The sequence below is a fragment of the Anticarsia gemmatalis genome, chromosome 14 (assembly GCF_050436995.1).
Source record: "Anticarsia gemmatalis isolate Benzon Research Colony breed Stoneville strain chromosome 14, ilAntGemm2 primary, whole genome shotgun sequence".
NCBI classification, from domain to species: Eukaryota; Metazoa; Arthropoda; class Insecta; order Lepidoptera; family Erebidae; genus Anticarsia; species Anticarsia gemmatalis.
The window spans coordinates 490,703-507,767 of record NC_134758.1 but is presented as its reverse complement, the minus strand read 5'-3'; the positions used below and the strand labels follow the sequence as shown (position 1 = coordinate 507,767).

The following is a 17,065-nucleotide window of genomic DNA, read 5'->3' as shown; positions in this document are numbered from 1 at the left end:
GTTCCCGCAGTCGACGCATTCATAAAGTGTCCACCCGGCTTTACCGCTGCTCAACCCAGGTGTACCGTAACTCAATATATAAGGAGTGTACAACTGTGCAACTGAAATTAAAACGCAAATAAAAATAAATACGTGCACAATACAGCTACCACCGTGTGTAAAGCAAAGCCACCGATAGGAAATGTGCTACCGTGTGAAAGCTCAGGAAAATGCACCATGTCTCCCATTAATTTGCTCGTATACTACTGGTATTAATCTAAAACTAGTTCCCTTATATTCTATTTTAAAGTAGCATGCAACCACTGTTATGCATAGAACCATTAGTTACAAAGTAATTGTAAACTCATTGAAAATACAATGAATTCACATTCTATTTTTGAGTATGATAATTTCGCTCATGCACATTATGTAAAGACCTTACTCGAAGATATGGAGATTTATGATAATTACAAATAATCCCAAGTCAACGAGTAAGCCACCAACCCAATATTTTATAAATTAAAATACATTGTATACATTATTAAAACGAGTACGTACCAAGAATAGCAACTTTATTTAAAATACAAAAAAGGTTATAAAAATACAATCAAATGCATTTTAATCACTGTAACTTCTTATTGACAGTAAATTGTATCTACAATAACTACAAATATTCTAGGTAGTAATTTCTTACAGTTAGAGTAACTAGGTATTGTTCGTAACATCACTTGGGTCATGATACTGATAAATGGGGCGCTGACTGGACGTCGGCGGGCGAGTGATGCCCTGCTGTAATATTAAGTGAAACAATCTGACTTGTGTCTCGCAAGTTTGTAAAAAAAACACTCATCAAGAATTGACAAATTATAATAAGTGAAAAGTTCAACTGGCGTGACTACAAGTAAGAGTCTGGTGATATGTTCACGGCCTCACTCGCCTATATACGACGACCCTACAGTCTGTACACTAAACGCTTACTTCTCACTTCTCCTACAACTTGTGTTTTGAGTACTTTTAACTTTATCACAGCTATTTGTGTATGAATGTGTATAAAAATATGTTTGTCAAGAGTATATCTTTATAAACTCACTTTTTACTAATTCTATTATAGTAATGTAGATATAACTACAACGTCTATTTAACTTTTTACATTACAAGTTGGCTGACATCGTACAAATATTAAATCACAACCTAGAAAATTTTGCAATAATAAGTTACGAGAAATCATTGATTGAACCGAATGTTTTTTAATGTGAAACATTTTAAACTCTAATGACTAACTTTTTGAAGGCACTTAGTTTTATACTGACAAGATTTATATGGTTGTACTTTGTGAACTCTACATTTTGATTGTATGATGGTAACTCCAGCGGATAATAATCTAACGTGGTAGTTTGTCGGTAAAATCACTGCCGGGTAATGCGAGTGATTGACGAGTGTGTGACAAGTGTGCGGAGTGATCGGGTTTGCCGGAGCCGGTCTCGTCTAGAGCTACGACGTAATGAGTTTACATACACGCTACCACTTCCTAATCTTAAAATAATTTCTAAATGGTAATGTATATAAAAATACTTAAAACTATGCGGAAGATAAAACGGAACTTCCCTGAACATACCGACATGATTGTGCTCGATTCTTTGTAACAAACCTTAATGGCAGTGTGTCTAATTTATAAATTCAACAATCATTTAAGGCACTCTTCTGACCTAGTAATCACAATAATTGGCCCCAAATATAACATCCAATATACTAACAGATATTCATCGCGAGGAACTAAAAGAGTAACCGATCTGCACACAACATTTACGACAGAAACGTATCAAGCTTAAATTAAAAATAAAATAAATGCATTAGATGTAAAGAGATCTAAAAATAAATTGAAATAAAAAAATTAACTTATGAGTATTACAATAATAATGGAACATGCATTTATGGCAAAGAACTAGTGCTTGCTAACTAAGCGAAAATAGCTTCATTTTCATTATAACTATGATATACAGTATAGAGCTTCAATCACGATCGTGCGCTCGTCATGTTCATCCCAGTACATATCGACGATACCGTACGACAGATCTCTACATGCTGTCTTATTCACTGACAACGATTTGGATGTCCAAGTTCTAGACGTAAAAATAATATGAACTCAATTCTCAGCGTAAAAATATTTAAGTGAATACCCATTATAATCTATAAATTCAGATTTAGAAGATAGTAACTGCGATTGGTAACAATATTAATCCAAAACAACATGTACTCAAAACTACCGCCTCGACTACGTACACAAAATCAGGAATGATAGTTTACATAAATGCTGTACATAAAAAAGAAAATATAAAAAGAGAGTAAAACCGTAACTATACAAAATCACTTTTCGACTTAACATACTGGATAAATGCAATAGTTGCAAACACTGGTCCAATAGTGTAACCAGTGTGAATACTATTAGTAATTCGTCAAATTGTTCATTAAGGTATCTATGTCGTCATTAGCTCGATTGTTACGTTAATTACTCGATTAGGTAACGATTAAGGCACTGCTTGTGACCTCACGAATGGCGATTACATCTAACGTGACTGTCTGACGCCACTATCACAAAAGAGATTTCATCACATTTATCACAATAGGGATAACTCGGGAATTCGCTGACAACTTCTCTAACTACAACTGCTATTTTTAAATTTAATAAACTAACGATTCTATAACGCCAAAATAGATATATCAAAAACCGTATCTATCCTTCTTCGCAACCGTGCCAATAGTAAACTTTCAATAGAAAATGATATGTAAAACGTAATATATTCGTTCAACGTTCCTATTAAATATGGAGTATTTATATAGTGACTAAGATTCAGTGAGCGCGGTGGCGGACAGGGCGACAGGGCGACGGGGCGGCAGGCGCACTAGGTGCAGGCGTCGACGTTGTCCTGCTTGATGTACTGCTCGGGCTTCATGTGCACCTCGCGGTGCATGCGCTCCATGTGGCGCGCGATGTGCATCTTCTGCTTGGCGCGGTACACGCAGTAGGGGCACTGGAACTGCGGCTCCTTGCCGCACTCCCACTTCTGGTGGTTGCGCAGCGACGACTTGAGCTTGTACACGCGGCCGCAGTCGGGGCACGTGAAGGCGGGCTCGCCGGCGGCGGGCGGCAGCGCGGCGCTCACGCGCATGCCGGCGAAGGGCAGCGCCAGGCGCGCCGACCACTGGTCCCACGACAGGCCGCCGATCCTAGTGAACGACACGTCTTCGGGCCCGCAGCCGCCGCCTGAAAGCGCGAGAGGTATCATAAAATGGGCTCGGGGCGCGGCCGCGCACACAAACGCAACATTCAACATTCCCGTGTGGTTAACGACAGTTACAAGCGAAACATAGATACATGTTATATACATATTACGTAATATATCATACATACGAGTAAATAGATGTATAGGTATATATAAATAGAGATATTCTACTGTGAGTGTCCACCGAGTGCTGTGATGAAAGCTTTGCAAAAAAGGAAAAGTAAAAAAAAAGAACAAAAAAGAAATAACAACGTTTATTTTTTTCTCATGATATCCTTTCGATTCGAGGATAGACTGTTTCACAGTTTACTCTTGCTTACAGTGGTTTCTGAAGCGACTCACAAATCTTTGAAAGTACTAGGCATTTAAAGAAATCTCATGGTGTTACTGGAGCTTTTTAGTCACACAGCTTTGGGTATTTGTAATAAACGTTTTGTTAATGAAATGTAGTCTCCCGACCCATGGGCTTTCTTGTCTACCTGAAATTATTAATTATATTAGTATGAACGAAAAAGGAAAAGAAAATAATGCAACATGCGCAAGTTGAAACTCTAAGCAAGTGTGGTTTGATGTTTTATTGACGTCTCATGCGTACACATGCGTTTGTTAATCGACGAACATTTAGTATGCATCAACAAAACGACTTACCTAATCGCAACAACTAAGTTTGTACATACACATGACAAACGTAATACATCAATAATACTGGAATGGTAAAGTGCTATGAAGCAAGGAAAACACAATGTAATTTGATATACTATAGCTATATTTGATTAAACTTTTCTACCAAGTAAACCCCAATATATTCATATAAAAATCACACTAATCGATAACTACTCCAATAACATTAACAAACAACATAATAACATCCAATTTTATATAATCCATACATGTGTACATGTGTACCTCATACCGTAATCGTAACATGATATGAAGGGAATATTGCATATATCAAAAACATTTTATTTTTCTATGCTTAGCAATGACTTGTTTCAACAACAAATAACATTCTTTATTTCTTATCACCACGTTAAAAATCTAATACTGACTTTGGTCAAATAGCTTTGTTATCCTAGTTTAACAACAAAATATCAACAGTCAATATGCTAAACGAAACACGAAAATATTTTATTGCATGTAAATATCAGTTAATATCAAGATAACATCTTTTAAACAAAAAAATCATATAAATTTTGAACACATTTTTTTTATCCCAGTTCACCAAATTTCTAATCAAAAATATGTAAATTATCAATAAATATGTTTTACATAACTACAGGTAACATTGTAGGCACATTATTGATGAGCTTTTAACTATCTAAGTCGCACGTGCTCCGAATTTCAGTAGGACCGATAAGCATATACAAAAATTCAGAACACCGCAATACATAGGACAATACAGTCCTCAAAACATTATCCTAATAAATAATAATAATAAACAACATTAAAATAACTTTGGGTTTGCTACGAAGAAAGTTAGGAAGACAAGGTCAATGGTCCCAAGAACTAACAAAATAATGGAAGAAAACAATTTAAATAAATTATGTATAACATGAACAAAAAGGTAGATATAGCGAGACTAAACGGCCGGAGTGACATTTTGTCACACCTTATAAATAATTCTACCCGTGCTGGAAACTAACATGGTTAATGCTACTACGGTACGCCTGCCGACCAGGCACAATGTTAATGTAATATCAACTAATTATTTAATATCATTGCACTAAATTATCAATTTGGAATTACTTATTCCTTTTGAGGAATGATAGGTCATTAAAACTAAACAAATTCGAGTTAAAACAAGTGGAAATACGAACAAATGATCCGGTGACGCCCATACCCAGGCGTCACTCGTGATTGGACACGCGTGAATAGACTTCCATGTCACAATCACTTTGGAGAGGACGACACGCTATACTAGTTTCCATTTGTAATATATTTTTTATAATAATATTACGGCGACCTTAGGTCATATTCTTCAGAATAAAATACTTAGGGTCAGTCTTAACTACCATAATAAACTCTAAAACAAAAACAACAAAATTAACACTAATGCCGTTAGGGAATGTGCACATTATAACTATTTCTTTAGTGTATATTAAAATGTCTTCAACAAAAAATAATGTAAATATAAATAAAATTATTGCAGTACCGATTTGGTTAGGTATCTACTTTGGTCTAATATTTTTTTATATAATTCCTCCTCTCGTTTAGAGCTAAATAGAGGTCTTTTTGTTTCGCCTAACTTTGTTGCTAGCGTATATGTACCACTCGTTGTTGTGGTGCTTCCTTATGTGAACGCCTAGGTTGCCCCTCTGTTTGGCCTTGTACGAGCAGTAGGGACATTGGTGGGATGGCGCCTTACCGCCGCACTCCACGTTCTCGTGACGTCGCAGCGTCGACTTCCAGCGGTATTTCTTACCGCAGTGCTTGCACTCGAACTGACGGCTCGCGTCGTCCGAGCTGTTGCCGTCTCGCTTCATGAAGTGGCCCTTCGTGTCGGGCTTGGTGTCAAACACGTCATCGGAGTGGATGCTGCCCGAGTTGGACGCGAAGCTACAGTTGGAATCGTAGAAAGTGTCAGGGTCTTCGGGCAGCACGATATCATCGGTATCGTCGTACTCTGCGTCCGACTCGAGTTCGTTGTCTTGTTTGTTGGGCAACTTGTAGTCCAAGCTTTGCGTCACGTTGTTGTTTTGCATGAAAGCTTGTTGCAGCAGATGTGCTTTTATATTCTCGGGTATGGAGTTGAGCGAGTGTAGGGGTGCGGGGTAGGGCGTGATGTCTTTGGTGGCGGCGGGTTTCATGATATTGGTGACCTGGATACAGGGCGGGACCAGCGAGGCCAGCGTCTGCGACTGCGCCTGCTGCGACAGTAGTGACAGCAAGGCCGACGGAAGGTGGGTATCCTTGTGTAACTCTGAAATACAATACATTAAAGGTATTGCAAATAATAAGTTAAGCGGAACTACATACTGAGTCTTTGTTAATACTACCAGAGGCTAAAATAAAATTAAGGAACCAAAGAAATGCGTTATAATAATAAAAAATATAAAAAATAATAATTTCTGTTAGAAATTATAAAAGGCGAAGCTTCTAAATTCATGCAAAACATGCACAATCCAAATAATTGATTTTATTAACTTATCTTCCCATAAGAACTTAGAATGGACCGGGTAGTACTCGACAGATTCAAATTAAAGTCAGCGAACTTTACTCATAACTTTAATCGTTTAATAGCTCAAAAAATATTGAATATCAAATTTGTCAATACATAGTAAACATGACGAATATAAAAATTTAATTTCAATATTATCTAAAGGAAGATCAAATAGTTTCGTAGTGTAATCATAAGGCACTAATAAAGCACGCGGTCGGCGGCGGCGCGGCTCACTTGACGCTGGGCGAGTCGGAGTCGGGCGCGGCGCGCGGCGGGTCGGGCCGGTGGTGCTCGGGGTGCTTCTTCTCGATGTGCTTCTTGAGCTCGTTGCGCCGGTGCTTGCTGTAGGCGCAGTACGGGCACTTGTACTGCGGCTCGCGCCCGCACTCCAGCGTCACGTGGCGCACCAGGTTCTTGCGCGCGTTGTAGCAGCGCTGGCAGTTGGGGCACTTGTAGCCCTTCTCCGTCTTGTACTGCGCGCACGGCAGGTTGGCGCGGTCGCTGCGCGGGAAGATGTTGTAGCGCGAGTCCGCGCTCTTCTTGTCCCGCGGGGACGGCTCGGGCGACGACTTGGGCGAGCTCTTCCGCGGCGGGGAGCTCTTGATCTCTCGCTTCTTGTTCTCCTTGGTCTCCTCGGGCACGCCGCTGTCGGGCGCGCTGGGCGGGACGGCGGCCGCGCTAGGCGTGCTACTGGGCGTGTTGGGCGAGTTAATGGGCGTGCTCGGCGGTGACTTCACGTTTTGCAGTATCGCAAGTGTCGTGGTCTCGTTTACCTTTTTACTACGCGTCATGATATTAGTTCGCGGCGACGCATTTGCACCTGCAATAAAAAAAGTAATACAGTCCGTTTATCATCCTTCGAAATGTCTATTTTTTAAATTAAAGAACTTATATTTTGTAAATTAAATAAAAACAAAAGTTTGCGTAACGAAAAGTAATATATTCAAAAAAGAAAAAATATATGAAAAAAAAAACGAGTAACTGGCTATGTGTCTAGACAAAATCAACAAAATTAAAGTAATGATATTCTAAACTATGATTGAACAAAATAAATCAACAATCAATAGAAAACAATCTAAGAACACTGATACTGGAATCACCAAGAGATCAAATAATTGTCCTATAACCTAACTGTCGTATTCTTAACAATTCATGTGTTTGAAAATGTCTGTATAAAGAAACATGTAATAAAAGAAATAAACAAAACTATTAAAAAAAAGTAACGAAAAATGTTGAACAACATTAATTAATTTTCTGTCTGGCTGGGAGCTCCTTCATCCTGTTGGGATGTTTTTGAGCGACGTGTGAGATCAAGGTTTTTTTCTGTGAGTATTTTTTCCCGCAAGTATCACAACCGAATTGCGGTCCGGTGTTACACTCGTATTTCTCATGTCTCAACTTGTTCCTTCTATACTTGTACTGTTTTTTCTTGCAAATAGAGCAAACGTATAAACGATCTTTATCCTTCCCATTGCGACATATCCCTCCAGAAGTACCGAACTCTAATTTCTTTTTAGACCTTCTCTGTCCCGCCAAAAGTTTATTCTTAGCGATCTTTCTGACCTTCTTTCTAACCATTTCTTTATCTTCATCTTCGTTTTGAGTATCATTGCTCTTAAAGTACCCACGGGTTAATGGAAAGGGAGTTTTGGCGTAATTAGTGTTATACATGTGTACCAGTAGCTCTGGAAGATTAAATGAAAAGCGACAATAAATTATATACAAAGCATAGGATTGTATAGTGAAATAGATAGGTGTCGTGTGAGGTTATTCAGGTGTGAAAGGACGGTGTGATAGAGCAGTGTTCGTGATACGTGCCTGTATTGTATATGCGAGTGGTGCTTGAATACAGTTAAAAAGAATGCGAGGCAGTCGAGACAATGGAATTAAAGCGTAGGTTATGTTAGCAAAGTCGTGATGGGATGAAGTAAAGGAAATCATTAGAAATGTAAGTTTTATTGTGGCCCGTGTTTGAATTGAATCCCCGTTATCTGGTGTCATGGCTTCATTTTTTTTTCTTTGTAATGTCCTAGGTACGAAATAATCGCAATGTAAATTGAAAAATGAAATGCGCATCCACTAGGAACTCGTGTGAACAACCATGCTTCCGATAATTTTATTAACTGTAAATGCCGACCTAGTGAACATGCAAACTTGAACAACAACAAAAAATAATATTTTTAACATGAATTGCTAAGAACAGACGTCTGCAGTGAAATCACATGTGAATGCAAAAAAGGAAAAACATAATAAAATAATAGATAAATAAGCCACATAACCATCAACTACGTGGACAATGTAAATAATAGACATTTACCTTCGGTGGCGGCATCGTGTGGTGACAATCCAATCTTCTACAAACATATCAAATTTCACACTTGTGCTATAAAATCTTTTTCCACGATATTTTTTCATTTAGCGATGATAAAACCAACTAGTAAAAACCCGATAAAAATGGCGAAGTGGGGTGTCGTGCACATTAAAATAAATGTTCAACTACAATAATGTAATACAACTATATCATTGATAATAAATACTTAAAAGTTTACTTACCAATATAAATAACCAATCCACTCCAGTGTTAGACTATAGACGTGTTTATATAGAGGGTAGCACTAATTGTCATAAAGTTAATCGCAACGCGTGCTGTCTACGACATATTACATAATTGAAGCATGCATGATCTACATTCACTAAGATCCCATATCACAAACATAAGCTTACACGTAACCATATTCTGTGAACTAGTAAAATAATGTAAACCAATACTTACCTTACCAAAGTTACCTCGCCTTATAAAAGGCTACATCGTAAAAACCTTACCAATACCTTTACCTGATGCACTGGAATATCATTACAAAACTGATAATCGTAATAAAATATACAACTGTAATAAGATTAGTAGTTTATAATAATATTAGATACTAATTAATATAAGATTGGAGTTTCACATGTGAAAACACTAGCACTCTCATATCCACTGTCGTGAAAATATAATATTTATATATAACATAAATAGATTATTTTAAGCAATGACTGTTTGTCTATTCAAATTATGGGAAGACATTGCGCATTTCATCCGTTCCTTGTATGCCTGGGACAATTAAGTTTTTTCTCTCTGAATACAGTGTTGATATAAAAAGTTAATTGTCCCAGAATATCAATTGAATCCCATGTGACATGTCGCGTTGTTCGGTTGACTAAGTAACATCAAAAGCGGTGTAATATCAACGCAACATGTTGGTGAGAGGCGTGGCAGGAGAGGCCACGCCGCGTGTACGAGCGTGTGGTGCTTACCTTGCGACTCTCTGGCGCCGTCACTCGAGTTCATTATATCATCTTGAGATCGTTCCATGTGCCATTGGAAATCTGGAACGACACAACATCTAGTTTAGCCACAGCTTGGACATACTAATTGTGATAGTCCATCATTTAAAAATTGTTAACTAAAAATTCATTAATTATCGGGTGTAATAATTCTAAAAAAGTGATACGTATAATATTTTTAATTGTTATTAATTTCATTCAGCTATTATTTTGTCATTTAAAATAAAGATTGTGACGAGAGCTGACCTAAAGATAAAACTGTTTACAAATATAGCACAAATGGAAATCAGAACACAAATTACTTTTTCCGTAACATTTTTACATACACTCATACGAATGTATGTAAAAATGTACAAGTAATTTTATATGTATAGATAATAACAAGCGAAAATGTTTATGATTGGTCAAGGCGTAATATGATTAAGAAGCAGTTAAAATTGCAATTGTTAAATGACAATTATGAGAATATTAAGAATTAAAGAATTATAGAAAAAGAAGATATTTACAAAACACATTTAAATATGAATGACAGAAAAAAAATAGGTCATCTGTTTTTAACGAGAGTAATCACTTAAGAAGGCAATTCTGAAAAGTGAATTGCTTATTCATACAGACTTTTTTGGAGATAATTTATAAATTAAAGCCCCACCACACTTATGCTACACCATTGTCATTATTATAATTTTTGAAGCACACTTAACATTTTGTCTTTTGAAGGACGTATTGCTCGGCTTGGTTGATTTTAACAATAGAAAACGTGGCTAATTGCATTATATCGACTTGAAAATAAAACTAAATGTACTGTATAAATTCTCGCGAGAAAAGGTATCACGGTTTTATAATGAATAACTGATGAATAGCTATTTCAAATGACTTTGTTATCTTGTAACATAACTGATGCTTTATTATGGCACTCGGTAGTCTTGTTGAAGACATTATTGGCGAAGCCCATTCGTCAATAAATTGAAAGAAGACATACAATTTTAACCGATTGTTGATAATGGTAGGACAATTTACGTATTGTATCTCATTACTGGTCCGAACACAATGTCAATAATAAATCTGGAAACGAGATTTAATACTTACTGCGTACAACGTCATTGTGCGCCACAGCCGGTTGTTCGTCAGCCTCTTCGTCTAGTGTCAGGTCCTCTACTCCATCCCTCGGTAACTCCTCCTTGCATTGTGGTTGGTCGTCTCCGTTCCCTTGCGCGTTATCGTTAGGTGGTGGTAGCGGGAGTGATGGCGGCCCTTCGGTCGACATGCGACGCGCTTTCTTTCGGCGGCGTGTTGGTGACACTGAACCTTCGCGACTGTCTATGCTGCCATCACGGACCTGGAGACAACAGATACAGTCTCTTTAATACTCTTGAAAAAATGCATAATTGGGAATGGTAGTTAACCCTACAGAGGCCAATGCAGTTGTGAAAACATAGGGTCCTCTTATTTTACAAATATCCTGTTTAGGCTCTAAATGTCTCCAATACAATGCACATTGTTTCAACTTTTATTTGACCTATGTTCATTTTACCATAATGTTCCATTATTTCCACATATACCTATGATATTTCTTCCATACAGTCCAAAGCGTCATTTCCGTTGATTTTATTTTCCTTTATTGATTTCAATTTAACAAGTTATTTTTAAGTCAGGTAGGTATAATAGTTTACAATTGTAGGTAGACACATAATTTTGTTTGATCAAATAGTATTTCTTGAAGGAAATTTATGGTATTTATAAGAAGGTGCCAAAGATATCGTTACATAAATATGTATAAATAAACATGTATATTTATGCAACAGCAACAACAGATTCTGTACTAAATATTTTGTTGCTGTGGTAACAAATAATAATAGTATTTATTTTCAAGTTATTTATTTCTCCATTCACAATTATACATATATATTACTAAAGGTCTTATGTTGTTACCAAATGCAGAACAATTATATAGTCACATTACATTATTGAAAAATATATGATAATTTTTTGTGGTCCACAAACAAAGGTACATAATCTGTGTATGTACATCTGTGAAAACATAAAACAAGAAAACAAATGTGGATGAAAATCTACACAAAAATAAGTTACCTTTTTATATAATTTTAATTGCATAGTTACTGCACATTTTAAATTTAATTCACCTTTAGTCTTTGTTGATTAATTGCACATTATTCTATCTGCCAAGTCTGCTTCAGTATGTTGCCAAACTTTCAAAATTTTGATGTTAAAACAAGTTACAACATTTGTGAGACATCATTTTGTCAACATTCCAAAGATACCTAGTTGTGTATAGCAAATATTAATATTTACTGTTCTAGAATATATATACCTTTATAGGGAAAATTAAGTAAAGTAGTTAACCTAAATCAAATTTGTGGTTTGTAACCTTAACAAACAATGAAAAAGAGGAAAATATAAAATAAATGAAGATAAACAATGTAGTCTACTGAGAGTTAATTATTAAGTCTGAAATACTGCCACTTGGCCGTAAAAGTTGTTTAGACAAAAAGCACTAGTGCTTGCAATTTTTGTTTGTACTGCATAGTAATGGTTTCATAAATTCAGTTTTCCTATTTTTTATCCTTATGGCGTCTATCTATTTTTAAAAGAAAGCTTTGTTTAAATTTGGTCTATAAATTATGAATTCTAGAAATACACACATGCAAGGAGGGTAAAGACGCTAAGGAATGACAAGTGTTATTCAGTTTCTGTAGCTAGAATACTGTTTAGTGTAAAAATTCCCTAATGCTGCTCCTGAATAGTACAACATAGCATAGCATTCTAATTGGGCAAGTAATGAGGGTAGTTTTCATTAGGTTGTTCAGTTTGTAGTTAATATCACTAGAAAGCAAGTCAAGTTGACATATCACAATAACTGTAAATAACACATACCTGTGGAGGTGGTGAGGGAGCTCGAGGCGGGTGTGCAGGGGCGGCTTGCGCCGGGCGCGACGGTGGCCTCAAGGGCTTGTTGTCTGACAGTCCTTTGATCTGCAGAGACTCAGCGGCCTTCAACAATGCGGCCAACTGGTCCTGTGATATGTTCACTTCTCCACGGTACATATAGTCCATCATGGCTCTCAACTCGGCATATTTCACATCTTTCAATATTATTATTGGATGCTTGTCATATTGCTGTGATAGTACACTCTGCAACAAAACCATAGTTTGTTTACATTAACATCTATGTGTGTTTGTAAATAATCTATTCAAACTTCTCTAGATTACTATTTCTATTCACAGTCAAATGTAAAACTCTTTCAATGAGCTCTTAGAATCAGTATCAATTAAAAGTAATTAGTTAATGCACCAAAACACTAGCATGTCATTTAGTTAACAACTTATAGTAGCATGATGTTAGGTAATGAATAATTGCAAACAGGCATTTAGAAAAAGTAGTTGAGACAACTTTCTGTTGCCAACTCATCTATGCACCTATGTAAACTGCCTAATTGTTAATACATGAAAGCTAGAATGGTACCAGTAGTATGTTTATTAGAGCACAACTGAGTTGCCTTGCAGGTACACACGATCGTCACGATCGTAATTGACCTACATTATAAAGTACGTACCTCGAAGTAAGGACTGCACGCCGATAGGACCACTTTGTGCGCCTTTAGCGTCTGTCCCTCAGCAGCCAAGGTGCAGTCCACGTGTATGCCCTTCTCGAGGAGAGTGTCGAACACTGACACCAGTGTGGACTGATGATTGTTCCACCTCAGGCAGAACTGCTGGTCGTCGTCCATGATGCCGTCTAGCCACTCGCCGCGCCCTCAGCCCTACAACCAACAATAAAGCTACGTCTAAACAAGGCCTAATAACACCACGCAATAACTAGGCCATTTGGAAAACTTCACTATGACTACAGTAACACAGGATTCTGAACTATCATCACTGCATAGCGTTAATTATCTCACCGAATCACTTCATACGATGAGATCACGCCCCAACTTAACTAAATTAACTTTATGGACCACATACGAGTCGTCGTAAGCGACGCGGCACAAAGAAAATGGCCGCTTTTCCAGCGCGACAAAAAATAAAATGGCGACGAAAATTCTAAGTTTTACTATTTTCTGAGCAAACTTTTCATGACACGTATATAAGCTGTTCAAGTTCATCGCGTTGCCAAGACACGACGAACATCGGAAAAGTTTCAAGTCAACAAAGAAACTTCTGAGAAACTTAACTTCGAAAGTTCACGAGTGGAAATTTTCAAGATGAAAAGTCCTAGCAATAAGTAAGCCCTTATCGCGGTCGTAACGCTACACCAAAAGATTAAAATGCTTACCTTGACTATTGCATTAACTGATTTAACGTATTTCAACACTTGTATTTATTTTAGATTTGATTGCCACTTTAATTTCAACACAAAATGCACACCCGCCAGCTTTCTTGAATGAAATTGAAAACACTAAACTAAAACTATGCTATGTTGCAAGTTTAGAGAAAGGCACCTCTACAAAAATCCAAACGAAGTACAAGTTGGAAGCGACGCGAATGACCCAAAATAAGCTCTATGAATGTTGCCATTAGCAAATAATTAGAAAGCTTGAAAAATTAGTAATTACATTAATTTAACTGATGGCTGATGCTTAACTTAGATAAGATTTGTACTAATTCATTACATGGGTAACATAGCTAATAATTGAGCAATTCTTAAACAATGGAAAATGAACATTGTTACGTTTTTATAGAACACCTTGTCCTTGACCCACTTCTGGACGGAATATCTCGTGATTTCATATAGACACCATTATAATAATGTCATCTTTTGATAAATTAACTTTTCAAGTTTTTAAACAAAATAACTTGAATGCTGCTATTTCATTTGTTTCATTTTATTTTTTGTACTTATGCGTGTCATTTTGTATGAAAATACTCTTTGGTTTATGTAGCGCCATCTATTGACGAACGGGGTAATGTAACTAACAATCGCCGTAGTAACGTCTTCATCGTAGATCCTACAAAACAAATAGTATAAACTGTTGATTGAAATAAACTTATTTATAAAAATAATGACGTCAGTAATAACAACGTAATTAATACGAAGATACTTTCTTGTTTTTACAACTTAGGTAGTTTACTATATTTTGAGTTCGGAGAAGATAAGTAGATAGGTACCTAGCTAACTACTTTTGTTTTTTTGCGTGTTAATTTTGTCGCAGGTAAAGTACCTAGTAATTATAGATAAGTCAATGACCCTACATATTAATAAGTACATAAAGGTATTGAGTCTGGTCTAAAATATAAGAATTACATTTTAGTTACCTAGGTAGATAAAATAAATAGGTGCGTAGTTAGACTTCGAAAATAGTATATCTATACTAATCTATACTATATACTATACTATAATATTATAAAGCTGAAGAGTTTGTTTGTTTGTTTGTTTGTTTGAACGCGCTAATCTCAGGAACTACTGGTCCGATTTGAAAAATTCTTTCAGTGTTAGATAGTCCATTTATCGAGGAAGGTTATAGGCTATATATCATCACGCTACTACTAATAGGAGCAGAGTACCAGTGAAAAATGTTACAAAAACGCTTATGTAACGCAAGCGAAGTTGCGCGGGTCAGCTAGTATAATATATATATACCTACTATAATCTATACATCAAATAATCAAATAATTCCAAATAAAATGAAATTAAATAAGAAGATATTTCCAAATTTTAAGTCGCAATGGCAATATTTCGGATTAGTACTTCTGGGTAGGTACCTACCTATAATAATAAGAACATATTAGATAAAGGAAAATGAACGTAGGTAATGAACCTAAATGGACGCCTCCCGCAATTTATTAATCCGCTGAATAGTCTGCCAACGGAACTTCAGCGAAGAAGGGCCATTGTAATATTTCAGAATCAGAAACATAACCACCAAAGCAAGCAAATTAAAATGATTCTGTTTAACTTGTGCAACAACGCACAATGCATGCATTTAGCGTTTTAGTCAATTGTGATCGTTAGTTTATTTTCGAGGTAGGTACCTACACTACCTACCTACCCACAAACAATAATCACGAATAGATAATATTATTTTTCTCAAATAGGTTATTGTAACGTCAGTAATAGGCAGTTAATAATTTAGGTAATTATTAACTGCCTATTAATTTAAGTTCGTTATTCCAAAATTTCGTTTCTGTACTCATTACTACGGCCCATATTTAGGTACATGAATGTACTATGTTGTGGAGACCGTGAAAATTGATAAAAAGATGCATCAGAGATGAAAGGACGGCCGGTTTGACCACTTCTTAAATTTGTATTGATTAGCTTAGATTAAGTTGGATTTGTTTACCATAATCTATGAAAATTTTTTTGAGTGTTCTCCGGTTTTCGCTTTGTGAGGTTTTGGTTTTGATGATGTTATTTTATTGTAAAGCATAGACTCAAATCAAAAACCATATCAATGATTTCGACGCCTATGGGTGATTTTATTTTATATTGTACAAGGGAACCTACACATCCATACATTATTGTGTTAAATATCGTTGTCAGCCGATGGATAGAAATTAGCAGATTTCAAATGGCTTCGGTTTTTGCGGATGATTTGTGGAGTACTTAAACGGTTTTAAATTCTTTAAAGATCTTGGTTAAACTCAATATATTTTTATCATATCTTGGGACCACTGCTTTAAGAACTAGCTCTAGTGCTACCAAGTCGCCTATAGGACCTAAAGCGAAAAACTAACGTAACCACTTTGTCGCAGAAATTATCGACAGTAGTTAGGTACCTACTTAGTAATAGACCGCCCATTCACATTTACTTAAATAACTTTGGAATTAGGATTGTAAACTGGACCTTTTTAGGATGCAAATAGTGTTTAGTAGGTACCGGTAGGTAATGTCGATTTAGCTAGTCAATAATGGAGAATGATCTCGAGTTTCAAATAAGTGTCAGATAAATAGCGTAATCACGCTACCGCTCCTACAACTACTGAACTCATCTTGTCAATCCCTTGAGATTTCATTATTCTCTCTACCGCGGTATATTTTTATTATAAGTGTTATTGCTCCTTGAAAAACAATCTCCAGCGCGCCGTTTTCAACGAAATTCGAATGTTCATCGAAATAAATTGTACTGAACATTTTACAAAGGAGGAAATCGCAGAGTTTTCCTTGTAACTTAAAAAGGTACATCCGCCGCTTGTTCCCTCGTAAGCTTTGTCGCTTCGTTATAAAAATCAATAGCATTAGTAAGTTCGTACAAACGAATTATACGAGTGTCTTTGTGTGCGTCGGGCTCTCGGTGTGCGGGAAACAAAAAAAAAAACCACGAGCGAAATTCTTGTAATAAAAATCAATCGGAGCGGAGAG

At 36.5% G+C, this 17,065-nt stretch overlaps 1 protein-coding gene across 5 annotated transcripts; it reads right to left on the bottom strand.

Annotated features, from left to right (window-relative positions):
- Nucleotides 1-534: 534 nt before the first annotated feature.
- lola (longitudinals lacking) lies at nt 535-14,268 on the bottom strand. 5 transcript variants are annotated; one of them, XM_076122507.1, is made up of 6 exons: nt 14,039-14,267; nt 13,320-13,526; nt 12,640-12,897; nt 10,834-11,083; nt 9,718-9,789; nt 535-3,241 (listed from the first exon to the last, which is right to left on the bottom strand). In XM_076122507.1, exons 2-6 carry the CDS (start codon nt 13,491-13,493, stop codon nt 2,880-2,882), a joined length of 1,116 nt encoding a protein of 371 aa, XP_075978622.1. In that variant the 5' UTR covers nt 13,494-13,526; nt 14,039-14,267; the 3' UTR covers nt 535-2,879. The 5 variants fall into 5 exon arrangements, with proteins under 5 accessions (XP_075978622.1, XP_075978618.1, XP_075978619.1 ...); XM_076122503.1 differs by lacking the exon at nt 535-3,241 and adding an exon at nt 4,006-6,180 and having other exon boundaries at nt 14,039-14,268; XM_076122504.1 differs by lacking the exons at nt 535-3,241; nt 14,039-14,267 and adding exons at nt 4,006-6,180; nt 13,665-13,824.
- Between the last annotated feature and the right edge of the window lie 2,797 nt (nt 14,269-17,065).